Source organism: Prinia subflava, chromosome 2 (genome assembly GCF_021018805.1).
Source record: "Prinia subflava isolate CZ2003 ecotype Zambia chromosome 2, Cam_Psub_1.2, whole genome shotgun sequence".
Classification (NCBI taxonomy): domain Eukaryota; kingdom Metazoa; phylum Chordata; class Aves; order Passeriformes; family Cisticolidae; genus Prinia; species Prinia subflava.
This window is the reverse complement of record NC_086248.1, coordinates 1,643,570-1,664,353: the sequence shown is the minus strand read 5'-3', so window position 1 is coordinate 1,664,353 and position 20,784 is coordinate 1,643,570. Positions and strand designations below refer to the sequence as shown.

General features: G+C 45.4%; 1 protein-coding gene across 1 annotated transcript in view; it reads right to left on the bottom strand.

Annotated features, from left to right (window-relative positions):
* The window catches only part of FZD3 (frizzled class receptor 3), a 52,047-nt gene that overhangs the window by 26,825 nt on the left and 4,438 nt on the right, over window positions 1-20,784 (bottom strand). Inside the window, exon 2 of the mRNA XM_063423012.1 lies at window positions 19,846-20,305. Coding sequence (XP_063279082.1) covers window positions 19,846-20,034 — 189 coding nt within the window. The 5' untranslated portion in view covers window positions 20,035-20,305. The remainder of the gene's footprint in view (window positions 1-19,845; window positions 20,306-20,784) is intronic.

The window sequence follows — 20,784 nt, the reverse complement described above, 5'->3', positions numbered from 1 at the left end:
ATTCTACTCTTGGTTTTTGTGGTTTGTCCTCAAAACTCTCCAGGAATTAATCAATGTTTTATTCCAAATCTCTGTGGCACCAAAGCCTCACCATCTCTTCGGATATCAATGTAAGATCAATGATATTCCCGTGAGAGTGCAATTACAGAATATTGGAATACATTAGGATTTCCAATTCTAAAATAAAACAAAGCCCAGACTGGAAAAAACACCTCCACGAGCCACCTCTTCTCCTGATTTATATTTCAAATCACAGCTCAAAGGGAAAAGGTGACAGTGGCTGCATCAATAGCTTTGCTCTACATCAATTTTTAGAAAAAGTCCTTTATTTGAATTAGAAAAAGTCCTTTATTTGAATACCAAGGTTTTCTCCGCAGCCCAGCAGGATTAAGGAGCAGGAATTCTAATCCTCGGAATTTGCAGTGTGATAGCTGAAGCACAAATGAACCTGCTAGATATAAATACATAAAAATCCTAAATCTTGTTACGAGTGCAGCCGAAGAGGAGCTGCAGAAAGATTACACTCTCAAGCAGCAATTTCCTGAGAAGTGTTTTAAACCAGTTCAGCATTTTCTTTTTATGGAGCAGAACTGATCCAAGAGGAGAAAGCAGGTCATTTTCTGTGACCAGAAAATGGCAAACACTGGGAATTACAAGGAGAAGTTTCACCTCTCCCTGATCACCTCCTTACTCTGCCAATCCTTCCCACAAGCCTCCTTCCCTCTGCAAAAAATTAATTTTGGGAATACAAGCCACAACCGTGCTATGATTTTCATGTGTTTTTTTTAAAAACATCACTATAATTTACCAAGTTGATTAAATTCCCTCAATTTCTCAAACACCCCACGAAATTCAGAAATAACTTACAGGAAGAGCAGGATGAGCCTCCAGAGTTATCAGCCAGGGAAAAGGCAGCAGCAGTTGGGAAATATTTACATTTACAGGCTCATCTTACTCAAGGAACTCCTTGAGTTGGCTGGACATGTACTTCAGATTGATTTTTATTTAAATATTTATTTGTGATTGATTTGTGATTTATATTATTTATATATTTATTGTCTACAGCAAAGTTAAAAGCCATTGTTTGACCACACGGATGCAAGAAATTGATTCCAGGGAGATGCAACACCTGCCTGGAAAAGCTGGAGGTAAAATTCTTTACTTGATGGAAAGGCAAAATAAAACAAGAACCTCACTTTTATTCTGGTAAGAGTTTAACTTCCCTTCTTTTCAAGAAGCCTTGAAAATGAGAAAATTAAGTTACAACTTCACGAAGAAGAGTTCCTGTTTCCATGCCTGCCCCAATCCCAAAGTTTTGCCTCCTGCCACTGCAAGTTGTCACAAACCTGCACCTAAATTTCAAGTTCTGACAATTCCTCCCCTACTTCCATCTGACACACCTCCCACTTGGAAAAGATGTTCCCAAAGTTCCTCTTTTCCTGCTCTTTTGCCTTTGTTGAAAGATCTGTTTGGTTTTGGTGGCGTTGCAGAGGCTGAGACCTCAGAGCTCCTCAAGGTGTGCAAACACAGCTTCAGGTGAAGGGGCAGGACGGGAGGAAACGGCCTCAAGCTGTGCCAGGGGAGCTTCAGGTTGGACATCCGAGGGAATTTCCTCATGGAAAAGCTGTTGGACGTCGGAAGGGGCTGCCCAGTGAGGTTTGGAGTCCCCACCCTGGAGGTGTCCAAGGAACAACACTCGGATCTCTGGGTTGGTGACAATCCAGTGAGGATCGGTCACAGGTTGGACTCGACGATCCCACAGATCTTTTCCAGCCTAAATGACCCTGTGAACTTTAAAATCACGAAGAGCTGGAGAACAGGAGAAGAAAAATCCCTACGACTCCTGGTAACACAGAGGAAGAGACTTACTCGCCCCCAGGCCGCTCCCTCTGTGTGAGCGCCCCAAAAATTATCTCGGAATTGTCTTCCCCCCTCGCAGCTCCTGAGATGAAAAGTCACCTCCACCTCCTGATTATGTCGCTCCCTATTAAAAATAAACACAGGGAGATTAAAAGACTCTTTTCATGCTCTTGCCCAAGGACGCAAGTGCAAGTTATGACATCGAGCCGAACAAAAGGCTCTCTGTTAAACGGGATGCGCTTCAGAAAAGCGCCTGGAGAGCAACTCCAGGAGGAAAAAGGAAGAGGACGAGGGCAACGGGAGGCGTGGCAGCCAAATTGATTTCAGTGATTCAGGCCAAGTCCCGGGAAATCCAAGAGAAGGGAGAGAGAAATGCTTAGGAAGAGAGAAACTCTTCTTGTCCTTCGCTTTGCCGCTCGGGTGTTGTGTGGGGGTCCTTAAAGGTCCTCTCGTTCCATCCTCCAAAGGAGAGATGGAATGGGCAGATTTTCCCCCACTCCAAATCATTTTCTTAACAAATCCTCACTTTTGGTTACAAAGCCAGAGCAGTGACCCACAAATACACCACAGAACAGAGTTCCAATTTCAGCCCTCACAGCACTGACAGATAATAAACCAAATTATTTTATTTTACACAGAGATTTGGCTGCTGTTTGGGAAAGTGACCTTGCAAGACTTAAACCAAATTACTTGGGTGATCTTTTCCCCACTCTGTTTATTGATACATTCTATTCCTTGATCCGAGAACTAAACAGGAAGCATCCTCATAAACTCAGAGAGGGAAGGAGGGAACTTTTCTCCCCCCAGGCTCCTGGGAGGAGAGCGATGCTATGACTCTCAATTGCTCTTGCAATTCCCCGGTGGAAGCAGCTGCCTCGGGGCACATCCCGGCTCCGTGCTGCCACATGAGCTCCTCTTTGTCCTGCATCTCCCGGCCTTTGATGGAGCTCGCTGTTGATTAGGGGAAAAAAATGGGGAATTGTGTCTCAAAGGGCAACGCTTTCCAGGCTGCAAACTGGGATCTGGTTTGGGTTTAACTCTGCAGACAGCTCCTGCTTCCACTCAGCGCTTTGAGCCTTTTGCTCTTACAAAATAAATCGGTTTCCTCGAGACTCTGAACATTTATTTTCCATCGGCCCAGACTCCTGTGAGCCCCTCTGGATCCACCGGACCCTGCAGCTCCCGGGGCTCACACTCCACCTGGAAATGTTTGTTATTATTTTACCTGCCTGGCTCTGAGAGGGCAGCAATCATGAAAAACCACCCCAAGCTTTCTGTCTGCACACAGACAGCCAAGGTTAATTTCTGCAGGAAAAATAAAAAAGGAGGATAAAGATGGAAGCAGTTAAAAGACCACAAATGACATTAATCTCTGCCTATAGGTCCAAACCTGGAAATGTTTGTTCCAGGCTCACACCTGAGCTGAAGAGCTGCTGGGATAACCCAGGGCCCTGCCTCAACCCAGCTGCTGCTTCCTGAGGAGAATCAGGAATGCTCACACATTCCAAAAGCAGCGATTCGGGGCACGAACTTGGCACAAAATCAGGGCAAATTCTATTTTTTCCCTCCCGGTTTGGCTGGATCCTGCCACGGAATCAAAGGTGGCAGCGAGGGCCACGAGCACAGCCAGGTGTGAGTTTGTTTCTCCTGGAATCAGCCCAGTTCTCCCAGCTTCGAGCGGCGCTGGCACTGCAGATCCTTTATTCTGTTTTCTGAAGGCAAAAGGTGACTCTGCCCGAGCCTGCTCCGAGCGCTCGGTGCCAAGACACGTCCAGTGAGAATTCCTGGCACAAAGCACATCCCAGCTTACCTCACCACCTACTTCCCTGTTGGGAAACTCAGGTGTACGTTTGTTTTTTGGGAATTATTTCTGGTTTCTCACAGTGCTGCACGTGTGAGAAGTCAAATGGAGCTCTGGCTGCCTGTTGAGCTTTTCCCCTTCAGCTGTTCCCAGTGAACCCCACGGCTTTTCCATATCCCACATCCCATAATTTGATGGCAGCTGGAAAAATCCTGATTGCAGTAAGGATTAGACTCACACTGCACTGCTTTAAGGGCTGGGAAAAGGAAAAAAAATCAGATTTTTTTTACCTTAGCACTAAAAATAAATGTCTGCATTTAAATAGTTATTTGAGAAACTGCAACAATAAAAAAAGACAAGTAATTACTGTAGGTTTAAATGATATTTTTTCAATGCTGAGCTAGGCACTCACCCTATTATTCACTTTAAAACCCAAGGCCAATTATTTTACCTGCCTGGCTCTGAGAGGGCAGCAATCATGAAAAACCATCCCAAGCTTTCTGTCTGCAGACAGACAGCCAAGGTTAATTTCTGCAGGAAAAATAAAAAGGAGGATAAAGATGGAAGCAGTTAAAAGACTGCGAATGACATTAATCTCTGCCTATAGGTCCACAAAGCAAAGCCATCTGCTCGTGCTCTTTAAAGATGTCTCCTGCTGCATTTTAAATTCCAAAGTTCCCCTGGAAGACGGCATCCATCTGTCAATCTGCACTTTCCCTGGATGTGGGATTCGTGTTTGGGGACGGGGGGATGCAGGTGGGTGGTCCTGCACCGTTCCCATTTGCAGGGAGCATTGGGTTGGTGGCACCTGAGAGGGTTTGGGCTTCCTCCTTCCTCTCCGTGTGCCTGCTGTGATGGGCTTGGGAGAATTCCAGAGGGACATTATCAGGGAAATAAATCCACAAATAAACCCACCATGCTCTGGACGGTATTTTAGGTACTGTTAAATAAAGACACTTTGCCTAGGCGAGGAAGAGACTCCAGGGCAGGAGCTGTAAATCTTGTCAAAATCCTGTTTTTCATGGAAATGACACATTCCCGTCTCCTGCAGGGATGACATTCCCAGTGGGAGTGTGATCACAGCTTCCAGGCCTGCTGGGAAACGCTCCAGTGCTGCTGTCACCGTGGGGAGGGGAAAGGAGCCCTGTGGTGAGAAATGAAGCAACAACAACCTTCTCCTTTTCCTTTTCCTTTTCTCTTTCTCCTTTTCTCCTTCTCCTTCTTCTTCTCCTTTTCTCCTTCTCCTTCTTCTTCTCCTATTCTCCTTCTCCTTTTCTCCTTCTCCTTTTCTCCTTCTCCTTCTTCTTCTCCTATTCTCCTTCTCCTTTTCTCCTTCTCCTTTTCTCCTTCTCCTTCTTCTCCTTCTCCTTTTCTCCTTCTCCTTTTCTCCTTCTCCTTCTTCTCCTTCTCCTTTTCTCCTTCTCCTTTTCTCCTTCTCCTTTTCTCCTTCTCTTTCTCCTTTTCTCCTTCTCCTTCTCCTTCTCCTCCTCCTCCTTCTCCTTCTTTCTCCTTTTCTCCTCCTTCTCCTCCTTCTTCTCCTTCTCCTTTTCTCCTTCTCCTTCTCTTTCTCCTTCTCTCCTTCTCCTTTTCTCCTTCTCTTTCTCCTTCTTCTTCTCCTTCTCTTTCTCCTTCTTCTTCTCCTTCTCTTTCTCCTTTTCTCCTTCTCCTTTTCTCCTTCTCCTTCTTATCCTTCTCCTCCTTCTGTTCTTCCTCCACCTCTTCTTCCTCTTCCTCCTCCTTCTCTTCCTCCTTCATCTCTTCCTCCTTCGTCTCTTCCTCCTCTTCCTCCTCCTCCTTCTTCCTCCTTCCTCCTCCTTCCTCCTCCTTGCTCCAGGAAAGTCTCCATGGAAAGAGAGAGGAGCGTGGCAAATCACTGCTCAAATTTTTCTCTTGCTGAGCAAAGGAGGAAAAGCATTTGGTGGGATCTGTTAAGAGGATTTGACACCGACTGGATGGAATTCCCAGCCAGGGCAGCTTCTTCAGTGCTCCAAAACAACAACAAAAAAAGGAATTCTATAAATCACAAATGGCATGGATGGGAAATACAGATAAGGACACAACCAAAATTCAAAGTCACCATTTGTATTCGCCTTCCTTTTTCATTTTTACAGCTTTGCAAATGCAGGGTGGCAGTGTCTGCCCCGTAACGCAATCACCAAACCCTGCAGAACGCAGCCAGACAAGCTGAATTTCCAAACTGCACAAACACTGAGCACTCCCACCGAAGGGGATTCACTTCTTATTCTCAATGACTTCTACTCCTTCACTCCTTCTACTCCTCCAGGATCTCCAAGGGTGTTTAACTTTACAAACCACTGCAGAAATCGGATTTCTGTGTTTTCCACGGGGATGAGGATGGCAGAAGGCTCCTGCTTCCTGAATTTTGACATTCAAGCCCAATTCCCTCTTGGCAGACCAACCAGGAGGACCTGCAGGGTCCTGACTGCCTTAAATGTCAACTTTGTTGTCATCAAATGGCCACAAAAATGAGGGAGAAATCCCATTTGTCACCTAAGACACCTCCACAAGGGGCAAATTTTATTTATCCTCTTCCTCTGCCACCCTGACTTGGGTTTAAAGTAAATTAAAGCGAATTTCAGCCCCACAGCACAGCAGCCAAACCCTTCCTGCTGTGGCAGAGAAGAGGCACGAGGCTGTCACAGCAGAATTTTGGCGGGCAGGAGGCTGCAAAATCCAGGAGAAGGAGTCCTGGAAGGCAGAGAGGCTGCGAGTGACAATCCATCCACGCTGAAGGAATTCCAGAAGTTTTGTCTGCTACTCCCTGGGCAGCTGGAATTCTCTCAGAGGATTCTCCCACCTCCCAGAACACCTGGATCCATCCATGAGGAAACAACGGTGGATTAACTCGGAATAAATCCCCTCATTGCTGAGCTGGGGGTGTTGAAGACTCTTCTCCAAGAGGGAATCACCCTCCAGCAGCTCTCCTGTCTTCCCTGGCTACAATCAGGACCAGAAATTCCTTGGGAAGAGGTTAAATGAGTGAATTTTGCTGAATTTTGCTCCTATGAAAAGAAATCTCACCTAAATCCTTTGAGGAATGATCCTGCAAATCCACAAAGTTGCTGCCCCACAGTTACCGCCCAAATTAAACCCCAAAATACTCAGGGGATAAAATGATGCATCTCCACGGAAAAGTCCCCAAAAAGGGGTTTTTGGTGTTGGGAAGGAGCAGAGTCTCGATCCACCACAACAATATCCATAAATAACACGCTGTAAAATTAAATAAGAACAAAATCTGTTGGATTAAAGTTATAAAAATTATTCTGGATAGTGAACAAAACGTGCCTGCAACGTGAATGCTGAGATTTTAACTGCTGTGTCTCAATCTGACACTGCAGACCATCTGTTAAATCTGTACCCCAGCAAAACCACACACACACGTTGGACAGGAGAGGAAATTTGCATCTTTGGGCCTCAAAATCGAGATTATTTCACAGAGAAATAATTAAAATGTGTTGTTTAGAATAATCCCAATAAAGATATTATATTTTTTTTCTCTCATGGTGGCTTTCCAGGCAGGCTGCACTGGTGGACCAGGACGCTGAGCTGTCTTTTGGTGGAAGTAATTCAAAAATCAGCAGGTTGCTCCACGTGCATCAATTATTCAGGATGGTTTTCCTGGTCTGTTCTCCACACACTCTGCTGTCCCCTAAATTATGGAATCACGGGATCATGGAATGGTTTGGGTTGGAAGGGACCTTAAAGCTCACCCAGCTCCAAGCCCGACACCTCCCACTACCCCAGGCTGCTCCAGCCTGGCCTTGGACACTTCCAGGGGATGGAGCAGCCACGAATTCCCTGGGAATTCCATCCCAGCCCTTCCCCACCCTTAGAGGGAGGAATTTCTTCCTCATTTCTCTGCGTTTACTGAAGTAGGATCCACCCAAATCAGGCTGCCCCACCGCCAAATCTCAACTCGGCAGCACATCCTGTTTAATTCCACCAGAATTATTTATTTCTAGCTGTATTTACAGATATCTGTATTTATTATTTATTTATTATCTGTATTTACTCCACCAGAGCTGTCACTGCTCCTCCTCCCTCTCCTTGCCCAAGAACAGGCATTTCACAGTTTTGAACTCGTTTTTGTTCTGTCTGTGAGGATTCTCAGGGTCTGGAGATTATTTCAGCCGATTTCCAACACCAGGAAAGTCAAACTGCAGCACTCAGGACTCTTCCCATGAGTTATTTGGGAAGATGTGGCTGGATTATGACATAATTCAGATTTTACTTAGGAAAACCTCTACATTTATCTGAAAATCTGGGTGAAAAATCAGGAGTGTTTTTCTCTCACTGTCCCCTGGGGCTCCACACAAAATCACCCTGTACTGTGAGCAAGCCAATAAAGCCACTAAGGAAATACAAAGGTGAGTTTTAGCTGAATTTTAGGAACAAATTCCCGAATTTTGGCATCAGCCATGGAATTCTTCCAACATGGACACAAACAAGGGAATGAGGTGGGTTTAGGGGAAAACTTCAGTCTTTGGGAAGAGATTTCCCTTCTTTTCATGCTTGTAATTCTACAGCGAGGCTGGAGGCTCTGAACAAACAAACACCGACTGAATTTATTGGGATTTTAAAAAATTTTTCAAAGGAATTGCCCATCCCAATATAAACTTCTCTTCCCCAGTTAAGGAATTAAAAGAGGGCAACCAAACAGGCCTCTTTATCCACCAGACAATAACACAGAAAAGTTAAGACTGAGACTACCTCAATTTATTCCAGCAGATTAATGAAAATTAATTTACGCTTCTAAACAGAGGAATTAAGATAATTAGAGGGCGACTTCAATTTTTAACCATTTTTAAACCACTAACCGTTCCTGGAAAACATGTGTGGACGCAGCAGCTGTAAATTAAAATTTAAGATTCATCAGGCAACGCTGTCCCTTCCATTCAGTGCTGAGTTAATGAGGTCACAGCTGAACGCTACAGGGGAGGACGGGGGGAAAGAATTAAAAATAATTGCAATTGTAGCCTGCTTTTCCACTGGCCACACAGCTGCTATCCAATCCCAAAATCCTCACCAAAACCATCAGGCTGAGGACAAACCCAAGCCCCTGACTCGATTTTTTTTTGCAGTTAATAATTCACCAGATAAATATTTGACAGGAATTCCCACGGTGCCTGCGCTCATTCGTTTCTGCACCACCCTAAAAGGGTTTTTTGGTGCTCTCAAAATAGATTAAAGAATATTTTGACCTCAAAGGTCTGAGATTTTCTCCCTGTTGAAGCCAGGGGTTTGTTCCCAGCTCTCCTCTGTAGCACAGACGGAGTTTTGGGGGAAATCTCTGGAACAAGTAGGACAAGGCCAAACAGTAACAGGACAAATAAAATAGAGGGGACAGGGGTGAGGGAAACGAGGAAAGACAAAAAGATTGTGGAGCTACTCTGAAGAGCATAATTCCAATTTTTCTGAATAAAGAAAAGCAGGTATCTGTGGATGCTGTGGAAGAACCCCTTGAAAACCTTTTTGAACAGCAAAGGACACTCCTAAAAACGTCAGGATGTGGATGGAACATCCTGCAGGGGAGTTTGGAAGGGGGGGAATCAACACAGAACGGAATCAGTGGGATCAGAGTGGAAAAGTAGGAAAAAGTAGGGAAAAAAAAAAGTAGGAAAAGCTGCACTGAATTCCTTGAGGGGGATGGCAGAGGCAAGAGGGGCGGATGTTTTTCCACTGAACAACTGCAAAAATCCCTTTTATGTGCCTATAAAAGTGTCCAAAAGGCTGGAACACGCAGCTGAGGGAGGAGCAGGAGCGGCGCTGAAGGGCAGGGAAGGCAAAGGAGCTGGAACAGCGGGATGGGGCAGCAGAGTGGGGAGGAGTGTCCGAGCATCCCTTAACGAGCTCAGCTCTTCCTTCTCTCCCTGCTCCCGCTGCTTCCAGCTCGGGAATGAGCACTGCCAGCCAGAGATCAAAAAATTGTCCTTTCATCCATCCCACCGCTGCTCTCGGATGGATCAGCTCCCACCGCAGGGCATCCCAAAGGCGCAGATCCCGAGGCCCCTCCGTGACCCTGGAATCTTCAAGGAAGCGGGAGGGGAGGCAAAGCTGGGTTTGAAAAGCCTGGAAGTTCGCAATTCCCGGACAAAAGCAGCCCGCCTCCCGTGGTGCCGGGGAAAAAGGATGTGCAGAACTGCGTTGCCTTTTTTTTGTGATGCCATTAATGAAGGTTATTGTGAGGAATGATTTGCAAAGGAAAAGGAAAGAAAATGTCCGGGTGCTTTAGCCACAGGATGGGGAGGAAAGACTCCCAAATCACTCCTTTTTCTTGGATGTGGGGTAAAGACCTTTTCTGGAAGAATTGGATAATCTGTCATTCAAAAAGCCACGGAGAAAAACCTGGAGGCAAAGTGACTTCCCTGTCCTTTAACACATTTATACCAAACCTTATAATTTAACACATTTACACCAAACCTTGTAATTTAACGCACGACAAAATGCCGCCATCCCACGATATTTTTGTTTCCTTGCCTTTTTTTTTTTTAATCTTTTTTTTTCCCCTTCGTTACTGACAACAAGCAGCAAACCCGAAATCCAAGGTCAAACTTTGTCACCTCATTATCCCCTGCAGTGACATCTCTGCACCTGCACCGCCAGGGTTAAAATGTGGGATCAGGAGGGAAAAGGAATTCTCAGGAGCAGGGATTCGGCACTGGCTCTGCTCAGGGATGCACAATTCACCCACTCCCCCACAAAGACAGGATGCAGATGATTGACAATGTGACTGAGTGTTTATGGAGTGGAAAATATGTAATACATGGGAGTTTTCAGGGAGAAATGTTAAAAATGTGAGTGATGCTTTCGGAGCCGTGAGGCAGGAGAAGAAAACCTGACCCCAGTTGTCTCCCTGAATTTATAAAAAAAGATGTTTCTCCTCGCCCAGGCGCCACGGGCGTGACGACTTTTGTCCTACAAGCCAAGGAACGGGGAATATAAACAAGTTTACAAATTGAAAGCAACTTTCAGCAGATAAATTTCGGGGTTTCCACGCCGCACAGAGATGGAACTGCAAGGAGCCTTCCTGGCCTGGTTCAAATTCAAATTAAGCAGCCCTTTGTGCTTCTCTTTTCAAATTTCCTTCCCTGTTTCCATGGGAACCCCCCGGCTGGCGAGCCTGGGATGGAGCAGGAGGCCAAGCTCAGCGAGGGGTGTGAAAAGGGGAGGGAGTCAAAGGGCAGAATTCGGCTGGGGAGGAGCAGGATGCCAACCTTTGTCCCCCCACAAAGAGGGGGTAACCATGGGGACAACTCCGAGGGACACAGGAGGAGCTGGGGGAAATCCCTGGCCAAAACCAAGAGATGGGAGGAAAACGGGAAAAAAATGGGAAAAGTGTCCCTAAAACCACGATGCCAGAGATTTCTGAAGTCTTGAAAATAAACCAAAATGAAAAAAAACTTGAAGGGACTGAGCATCCAGCTCCGTGCTGGTTCTACGTGCAGTTAATTGCATCGAGTTGGTTGATAGGAAACCACAGAGGAACTGGGAAGAAGAAATTCCCAAATCCAACAGGAGAAATGAATTTTCTCCTCTTGGATTTGAAGATGCTGAATAATCCCCTCCACTAAAGGGCTCTGGGGGTGTTTCGTCAATCAGGCTGTGAATGTCACGCGTCTACTCCATAAAAACAGAAATTACTACTCCATAAAAATATAAATATAAATATAAATATGGCATGTTTTGACTGTGGCACCTCGTAAAGGAGACAGCAGGAGGACGAGTCCTGTAAAACCACTCATGACACAGAAAGAAAAACTCGTTGTGTGTTCAACAGGAAATGTAAAAAAAAATTTTTGGAAGGTTTATTGAAGATTAAAAAAGAACCCCACAACAAACCAAAGAAACGACGGCGAGTTCTTCCTGCCGCGCTTAGCTCATGTCATTTTTGTGGATGTTCTTCTGAACGTCAGGAGTTTGGGAGAAAATGGATAAATCTGCGGAGTGTCATAAATATCTCCCTGAACTGAGCATGGTTCTGGTGCTCCCACAAGAAGGAGGACATGGAATTGCTGGAGCAGCTCCAGAGGAGGCCGTGGAGATGTTCTGGAATTCCCAGAGAAGCTGTGGCTGCCCCTGGATCCCTGGAAAGGCTGGGATCGTGGAAGGTGGCCCAAATCCATAAAAACCATCTGAACTTCCTCTAAACTCACCAATGTCTCCCAAAATGAAGGAGGAAACTCCAGCCACGCCAGCAAGACAAGTATTTCTGACAGCTGCTCCTTGGTGCTGAAGTTATTCCAGATTTATTCATCTTTTTCTCACTCTGGCATGGTTCTCTCTCCGGATCCCTCTGTCCTATGACTGGAACCACCTTCACACACCAGGAAAAGCAGGGAAAAGCCAATTTCCAACACAAAAAGCACATCCCACCCTGCTTTTAGGCAGCCAAACTTGATTTATTCCCTATTTTTTGCACAAAAATCGCACAAATGTGGAATATCCGTGACCTCATGGTGGGTGAGGGAGCACTAAAAGGCCAAACAAATATTCCCAAAAATGCTCCAGCATCACGACGTTCTCCAGCACCTAAATTTACATTTGCCAAGCTGTGCCGTGCTTTGTCATTTAACTATTCCAAACAAATCCGTGCGTGTTCCACCTTTCCTGATAATTCCTCCTCAGGCTCCACCAGCTGCTGCAGAACGAGCCACAAGGCAGAGCCATCTGCCTCCCTGACCCCGAAAACGTCCCCCTGTGGATACATCTTGATTAAGACGTGCAGCATCCACTTTCAGCTGAATCTTTACACGAAAAGTCTTTTTTTTTTTCCCCTTTCCGCTGTGTTTGCGCTAAGCCACGAAGGCTTAACTTGGTTCTCCCATTTCCGCTCCAAACGTTGCTCGGAATTAATCTCGGATCCGAGCAAATACGAACGTGGTGGCAGAGTTCATCTCCGGCGTGAAAACATCATTTTTATCATTTAACAAAACCCCCAAAACCTTTATTCTCTCCGTTTTTCCCCTCACTGCTGCCACCAGCATTTTAAAAACGCGCACGTGGCGCCGTGTTCTCGTTAACAAATGTAAAAGGCTAAAAATCAGTGTTTCTTAAATTGTTCATTGGGGAAAAAATTCAGGGTTTTTGTCACCTGTGATTGGCTTGGATATTTGGTGATCTCCAGGCTTTGTTTTGGAAGGGAATCTCCTTTTGGTGCTGGTTCTTTTCTGGCTCAGCCCTTTCCCAGCGTTCTTGGAGTGCAGGGATAGGAGGGAACAATATTTTATATTATATTATATTTTTAATAATATTAGATTTTATATTCAGAGACTGCTCCACGTGATTGCTCCAGCCAGGAAGGATCCATCCCACCTGGAAATGCCACACAGGGACACTTCTCACTATCCCAAGGTTGCTCCAACCTGGCCTTGGACACTTCCAGGGATCCAGGGGCAGCCACAGCTTCTCTGGGAATTCCATTCCAGGGTCTTGGCACCTTCACAGGGAAGGATTTCTTCCCAATATCCCATCTGGCAGAGGGAAACCATTCCCTGTGTCAACTTTTGGAATCACCACATCCCCCAAACACAAATCACTGCACACAGCAGCAGCAGCAGCCCGGAATTCCAAAATGGATTCTTGGATGTGACTTTTGTCTGGATTAGCTGCTTCCAAAGATTCCCAGCCAAAGCTTCTTCCCTTTCTTCCTCAGAGCAGTTCCATGGAACACAGAGCGCCGTGTTTTAGCTGAATGCAAATTATTACCTGAATGCAAATTATCACCTCCCGTGGCCGCTCCTCCTGTCCAAACACCCAAAATTATTCACCATTCACGGAATTTGCAATCTTCACTCAGATTATTTCGGAATCCAGTGGATTTTCCTGCGGAAAGGATCCAGCTGATGGCTCTAATGTGGAATTTCTCGTACTCCTGGAGCAGGAATTCCCAAGGACATTATCAGGAATTCCCGAGGATGTTATCAGGAATTCCTCCGTGCCCCAGTTACTCTTAGAGCAGGAATTCCCAAGGACATTATTAGGAATTCCTCCATGCCCCAGGTACTCCTGGAGCACGAATTCCCAAGGATGTTATCAGGAATTCCCAAGGACATTACCAGGAATTCCTGGAACAGGAATTCCCAAGGACATCATCAGGAATTCCCAAGGACGTTATCAGGAATTCCTCCATGCTCCAGGCACTCTTAGAGCAGGAATTCCCAAGGACATTATCAGGAATTCCTCCATGCCCCCGGTACTCCTGGAGCAGGAATTCCCAAGGACATCATCAGGAATTCCCAAGGACCAGGAATTCCCAAGGACATTATCAGGAATTCCTCCGTGCCCCAGCTACTCCTGGAGCAGGAATTCCCAAGGACATCATCAGGAATTCCCAAGGACATTATCAGGAATTCCTCGTACTCCTGGAGCAGGAATTCCCAAGGACATTATCAGGAATTCCTCCGTGCCCCAGCTACTCCTGGAGCAGGAATTCCCAAGGACATCATCAGGAATTCCCAAGGACATTATCAGGAATTCCTCGTACTCCTGGAGCAGGAATTCCCAAGGACATTATCAGGAATTCCCAAGGACGTTATCAGGAATTCTTCCGTGCCCCAGGTACTCTTAGAGCAGGAATTCCCGAGGACATTATCAGGAATTCCCAAGGACGTTATCAGGAATTCCTCGTACTCCTGGAGCAGGAATTCCCAAGGACGTTATCAGGAATTCCTCTGTGCCCCAGGTACTCCTGGAGCAGGAATTCCCAAGGACATCATCAGGAATTCCTCCATGCCCCAGGTACTCCTGGAGCAGGAATTCCCAAGGACGTATTTATCAGGAATTCCCAAGGACATTATCAGGAATTCCTCGTACTCCTGGAGCAGGAATTCCCAAGGACATTACCAGGAATTCTTCTGTGCCCCAGCTACTCCTGGAGCAGAAATTCTCAAGGACGTTATCAGGAATTCCTCCGTGCCCCAGGTACTCCTGGAGCAGGAATTCCCAAGGCTATTACCAGGAATTCCTCCTACTCCTGGAGCAGGAATTCCCAAGGACCTCATCAGGAATTCCCAAGGACATTATCAGGAATTCCTCCGTACCCCAGGTACTCCTGGAGCAGGAATTCCCAAGGCTATTACCAGGAATTCCTCCTACTCCTGGAGCAGGAATTCCCAAGGCTATTACCAGGAATTCCTCCTACTCCTGGAGCAGGAATTCCCAAGGACATTATCAGGAATTCCTCGTACTCCTGGAGCAGGAATTCCCAAGGAATTCCTCTTCAGGAATTCCTCCGCGCCTCTGCCATTCCAACTTTGCTTTAACAACAAAACAAACCCAAAAAGCTTCACGTGGCTCTTTCCAAGGTGAGAATTCCAGCTGGAGGTAAGAGGACATGAAATTAATGGAATGGAAGGCTTTAATCAGGCTCTCATCCCTGTGATCCCGCACGGCCCCATTGTTCCGAGCGGGATCGCGATCGTATGCGCTAACGAGAAAATTAATCCTCGCTGCAAATTAGTGCCTGAGAGCAGGGTGCTCACAAAACAGCAGCTGATTAAAACCCACTTTTCCATGTGCTTTATGTGCCTGTGCTTCCAGGAGTCTGGGAATGAGCAGGGCAGAAAACCAAGGGGAAATTTGGGATTGGGCGAACAGGGAAGGCAGAAGAAGAAAAGGAATAAAGGTGGAATTAAGGGGGTGAGAATTTAAGGATTTTTCCACTCTGTGTTCTCCCCATCCTTGGTGATTATTAGGAGAGAAACACCACTAAATGAGCCACTTCATACCTCTGCTGGAAAAATTCCACTTGTCCCAGATGCTGAGAGTGGGATGGGAATAAATACAGCTACGTCTTCTGTTGATTAGTTTAAACACGCTCTGGCTCTTTTCTAATTAAAAATAAAGCTGGGAAAAATGGACTGAGACCACAAAGGTGACAAAAACAGGGCTGGCAAGGGCCAGCTCAGTGGGATTGTCCTCTGTGAGCACCAAAACGGGCGAGAAACCACTAAATCTGAAATAGAAAAATCAGATGTCCTCACACCTGCAGCTGGATATGCTGCAGCAAATTAACTTTTAAATATTCCAAAAATCCGTGACTGGGGGGGTTTATTTAAATCAATGCCCTGGTTCCTTGGTGGACACTGCTCCCCTGCTCTTCCACCTGCTTCCCTCATGCTGCAAACCCCAAATCAACTTCAGGATAACCCAATTCCTCCATTTCCCCCTTTTCCACCTCCTGCATCCCTGAGTCCCAACTGCTGCTCTTTTTTCATAAGGAAAATGGGAATGGAGTGCAGAGGAAGAGCCATTATCTTCCTGGCCATATGGTGACTGCCTCAGCTCCTTTTTAGAGCCTTTGACCTCCAGTTTAATCCCAAAAGGAAACTCAGATCCAGCCCTCGGCCGTGTCTGCCTCCTGTCCTTTAAAGCCTCTTTGATCCCCACCATCGTTTGTGGGATCCCATAAAAAATCAGGGTGAGGGGAAGAGAAGTGGTGACAGCTGATTTAATTCAAAAAGCTTGGCAGTCACCAAATTAAACTGCTCTCCTTCATCTGGGACAAAAGCTGTCATTGAATGGCCAAAGGGCCACCAAATTCCACTTTGGAAATTCGGAAAAAATTCCGTTTTCTGATTGAAATGTTTGCCCACAGAAACTGCACCAAGGCAGATAAACCCCGCTGCTCCCACATCCTTCATGGAATTATTAAATGGAAGAAGGACAGAGGATAATTCTTTGGAGCAATAATAACCTAAAGAGGTGGGTAAAGAAGGTCAGGCCCCTGGGGGGGAGAGGGGTAATTTGACTTCTCCACCAGCCCAGGATTTATGGATTTATGGATTTGTGGAACGCGTCATCCCGACGCCGCAGCATCCTCGGGAATATTTGGGATAGGGAGGTTTTACCAGCCCTGCTGAAAACAGCAATTCCTGATGGATATTATGGATATTTTCCCAAACCAGCCTGTCAGAGGGTTGTAGAAAATATCACGGACATCTCAGAGCACCACAGAGGAAGAGGAGTGACCCTCTGGGAAGGCAGAATCCCTGGACAGCTCCCAGCTCTGGACAGCTCATCCCAGAAATCCCCCAGGAGCTGGGAAATCCCTGGACACCAGCACCTCCTCACTGGGGAGCCACCACCCCTTTATTGCTGCTTTTACAACAGCAGAGGGAAAATTTTTTTGCAGCAGAGGCCAAAATAATTCTCATTTTGGTCTCTGCCACAGCCAGGCTGGATTGGTGTTTGTCCTCTGCCAAAAGCACCGAGATCCTTCAGGGATATTTGGGAATAAAAGAATGCTCCAAGCCCCTGGATGCAGCAGCCCTCCGGGAATAAAGCACAAAGCTGAAGGAATTCTCTTTGCCAGGAGGGAATCAAGGAGAAGGAGCTGATGTCTCCTTTATCCCAAATTATTCCAGGATTCCCTGATTTTGCTGATTCTCTAACCTGATGATGTGACTTTAATATAATTACGAAGGAATTACATCAGCTTAAAGTCTCAAAAAGGCAACTTAACTTCTCAAGAAATAATAATAAATAAGTTTTTAAGCACTCAGCAGTATTGGAAGTCCACTGAATTTATGGATGGCAACACAACAGTGACAATAATTCTCATTTTTGCTTCACCTCCCCTCCCTGTTTTATTGCACCTTTTCAGTACAAACCAGCTGAATTTTTCTTGTTTTGATTTTTTTTTTATCTGGAACTGCTGTGAAAAAAGGGCTCTGGAAATGAGAGACTTGCAAGGCCTTCCCTCCAGGAAGGTTTTTTTTTTAAACACGAAATTAATCACTCTGATTCTGTTTCTAAATATTTTATGTTCACAGAAACAAGGGAGGGGGATTGGAGACAGGAGATGTTCCCAGAAAATGCCACAATCAAACATTTCACACCCTTCAGCCAGCCCAGCCTTTGAGTGCTCCACAACAACTCATTAAATAACGCCTAAAAAGCCAAATCATTAAAAAAATCCCTCTTCTTAAATATATATTAAAGTGCAATCTAAGTTAATACAAGGAATGGGAACGTATTTATGAAAAGCTGTGGATTTTCAGTCTTTGTTTTGCTGCTCAGAACCCTCAAGTGGGAGAATTTAAAATAAAGCTAAAGAAAAAGCTTTTGTTTTCCTCACAGCGTTCACCTTGACTCACAAGCGGCCCATAATCCTCCCCCAGCCTGGAATTACCGCCTTAAATGCTGATTTTATTGGCGAAAAAGGGAGTGTTGAACACACCCACGCCACCCACGCACCCTAAGCACGGCTTTGGTGGGAATTACAGCGTTTGTAGCTGGGTAATTTCTGCTTTTAATTCGAATTTTTGCACCACAGAGGGCACAGAACGGCTTTGGTGGGAATTGCAGCGTTTCCTGGCGGGTAATTTCTGCTTTTAACCCGAATTTTTGCACCGCAGAGGAGCTCAGCCCTCCCGGCTTCCCCTCTCCGTGGCAGAAAAGCTGCCACAAAAATCGGGATAATCGCACCGGGATCGTTCTGGCTCAGGCTGGAATTATTCCTCCACTTCCAGCAAGTGGGTTTTAAGTAAAAATTATATTTCTGGCAGTTCTTTGAAAGCAGGGGTTTAAAGTGCAACAAAAAGGCTGAAAAAATGAGCAGGGTGTTGGCCATTGTCAGGGAAAATTGGGATTTTAATCAGAAATTATGCCCTGGACAAGGTTAGGAAAAAAAAAAAAAAAAAAAGGGAGAGGGGAAGGGAATTCAAATTATCCCAGGAATGAAGCAGCAAAATCGCAGGAAGGAAGGCCAAGGCTTGGAGAAGGACACTGCAGTGAGGAAAGCTGGAACAATTCCATCTGGAGAGGGAAAAACCTGAGGGATAAAAACTTCCCAAGGCTTCCAAAACCACAGTCCAAAAGGGGGATGGAAGGAAAGGAACCAAAAAATGGTTTAAAGAGGATAAATAAATAAATAAAATCATTATTTTATTTATTCCAGCCTGGTTTGGGTGGGAAGGGTCCTTAAATCCCATCCCATTCCAACCTCCCGCTGTCCCAGGATATTCCAATTTTTCCAGGGATGGCCGCAGCTTCTCTGGGAATTCTGTGCCAGAATTTTCCAGAACCAATTCCAGCACTAAATGAGCTCCTTTTGCTCGTTTTTACACTAAAATTCACTCATTTTGCTCCATGTTCAGGACAATCCGAGTCTGCAGACCCATCCCAAGGAGCCACTGCAATCCAGCAAATTTAAGGGAAATTTAAGGCAATTTTAAGGCAAATTTAAAGCCCTGCAAACAGCAAATTTAAGGGAAAGCACCTCAATTTTTAAAAATCCGCATTTAATTCCAAACTGTTGCGCAGACAAACCACACAAAACTTTATATTAGTTAATAAGAGCAATGAAATTTGGTTTCTGTGCTGTCAGGAGGAGCATTCCATAAAAACACAGCATTATTCTTTCATTTCTCACGGATTTACCCACAAGGGTTCCTTTAAAACTTTAAAAAATCCAAATAAACCAGACCTGCACCAATCCCTCGTGGAATTTTGAACAGGTTGAGTGCAAAAACTCGATTAATATTCTGAATTTCCGTTCATTTTAGCCTTATCACAGGACACCAAGTGAAGGAAACTCCTTGGATAGGACAGAAAACAGACTAAAATATATTTATTTATACAAATAAACCAGACCTGCACCAATCCCTCATGGAATTCTGAACAGGTTGAGAGCAAGAACTCGATTAATATTCTGAATTTCCATTCATTTTAGCCTTATCACAGGACACCAAGGGAAGGAAACTCCTTGGATAGGATGGAAAACAGACCGAAATATATTTATTTATACAAATAAACCAGACCTGCACCAATCCCTCATGGAATTCTGAACAGGTTGTGAGCAAGAACTTGATTAATATTCTGAATTTCCGTTCATTTTAGCCTTATCACAGGACACCAAGGGAAGGAAACTCCTTGGATAGGATGGAAAATTGACTGAAAAAGTCTTGTATAAATCAGAATTTGGGTGTTTAACAAGCACACCCAGACCATCTCCCACTCAGTGAGATTCAATTAGACAAGATCTGTACTCATGGAATATTTTGACTCTTCAGAATAAAATCTTTGGGGTTATATTTGAATTGCTCAACACCTTGATTTTTTTTTTTTTTCCCGTCTTTGGATTCTCGTATCAATTATTGGCGAACTAAAGGCGAAAATTAAATATATAGAGATATTTTTGTGGGAAAAAAATTTAAATTTACCTCCATTGCCAGGGCTGCCGTGTGCTGGTCGTAGTGGTTGAGGAGGTTGGGCATGAAGGTGGTGTTGTAGGGCAGGTCCTGGCACATCCTGAGGATGATGGGCTCGCAGGAGAAGAGGCTGTGCCCTCCCGTGGGGACCACCCAGCCCCCAAAAATCCACAGGGAGCACAGCAGCCAGCCCAGAGCCATCCTCCCACCCCTCCCAGCTCCTGACAGATCCCAAATTTTCACCAGGATATTCCCAGGTTTTGCTTGGGGTTCCTCCCAGCTGGAAGAGTCGCTGTGTTCAACATCCTCAGCTCGATCCAGAGAGATGTGCAAGAATTATTCCCTTTTTTTTCCTTCCTCAGCCCTCCAGGCGTGAATGAAATGTTGGAATTTCAACCACATTCCCACACCACGGACCCCATGGTGACAGCGCGGCGCTCCAGGGGCTTCCTGCTTTTATTTCCTGGAAAACCTGGAGCAGAAAACACAAAAGAACACGCTGAAAAAGCTGCTAATCCACAAAAAAAATATTAAAATATTTCACCTCTCCATCCTTAAACTGCTTCAAGTTCTCCTGTGCGAGGCTACAAGGTTCAATCCTGATTTTTTTTTAAATTTCCAGAGGAAGTGAATGGAAGGTGGACGAGCTGAACGGAAGGATTTGATGGAAGAATCAAATGGAGGAATTTATGGAAGATGGAAGAACTGAATGGAAGAAAAGCACCCCAAAAATGATGAAAACACGGGGATCCTGCTGATTGTGACAGGACATTTTTAGAAAACCCCACACTGAAACTGGGCTGTTTGTGACTCACTCACGCCGACAGCATCTCTGAGGAAGAATTACCAAACAAAAACACAAAACCACTCACCAGCACCACCAACCCCACAAGTCCCAGCCTGTCACTGGCCTGCCCAGGGAGGTTTTGGCTACCTGGGCTCAAATGTGGC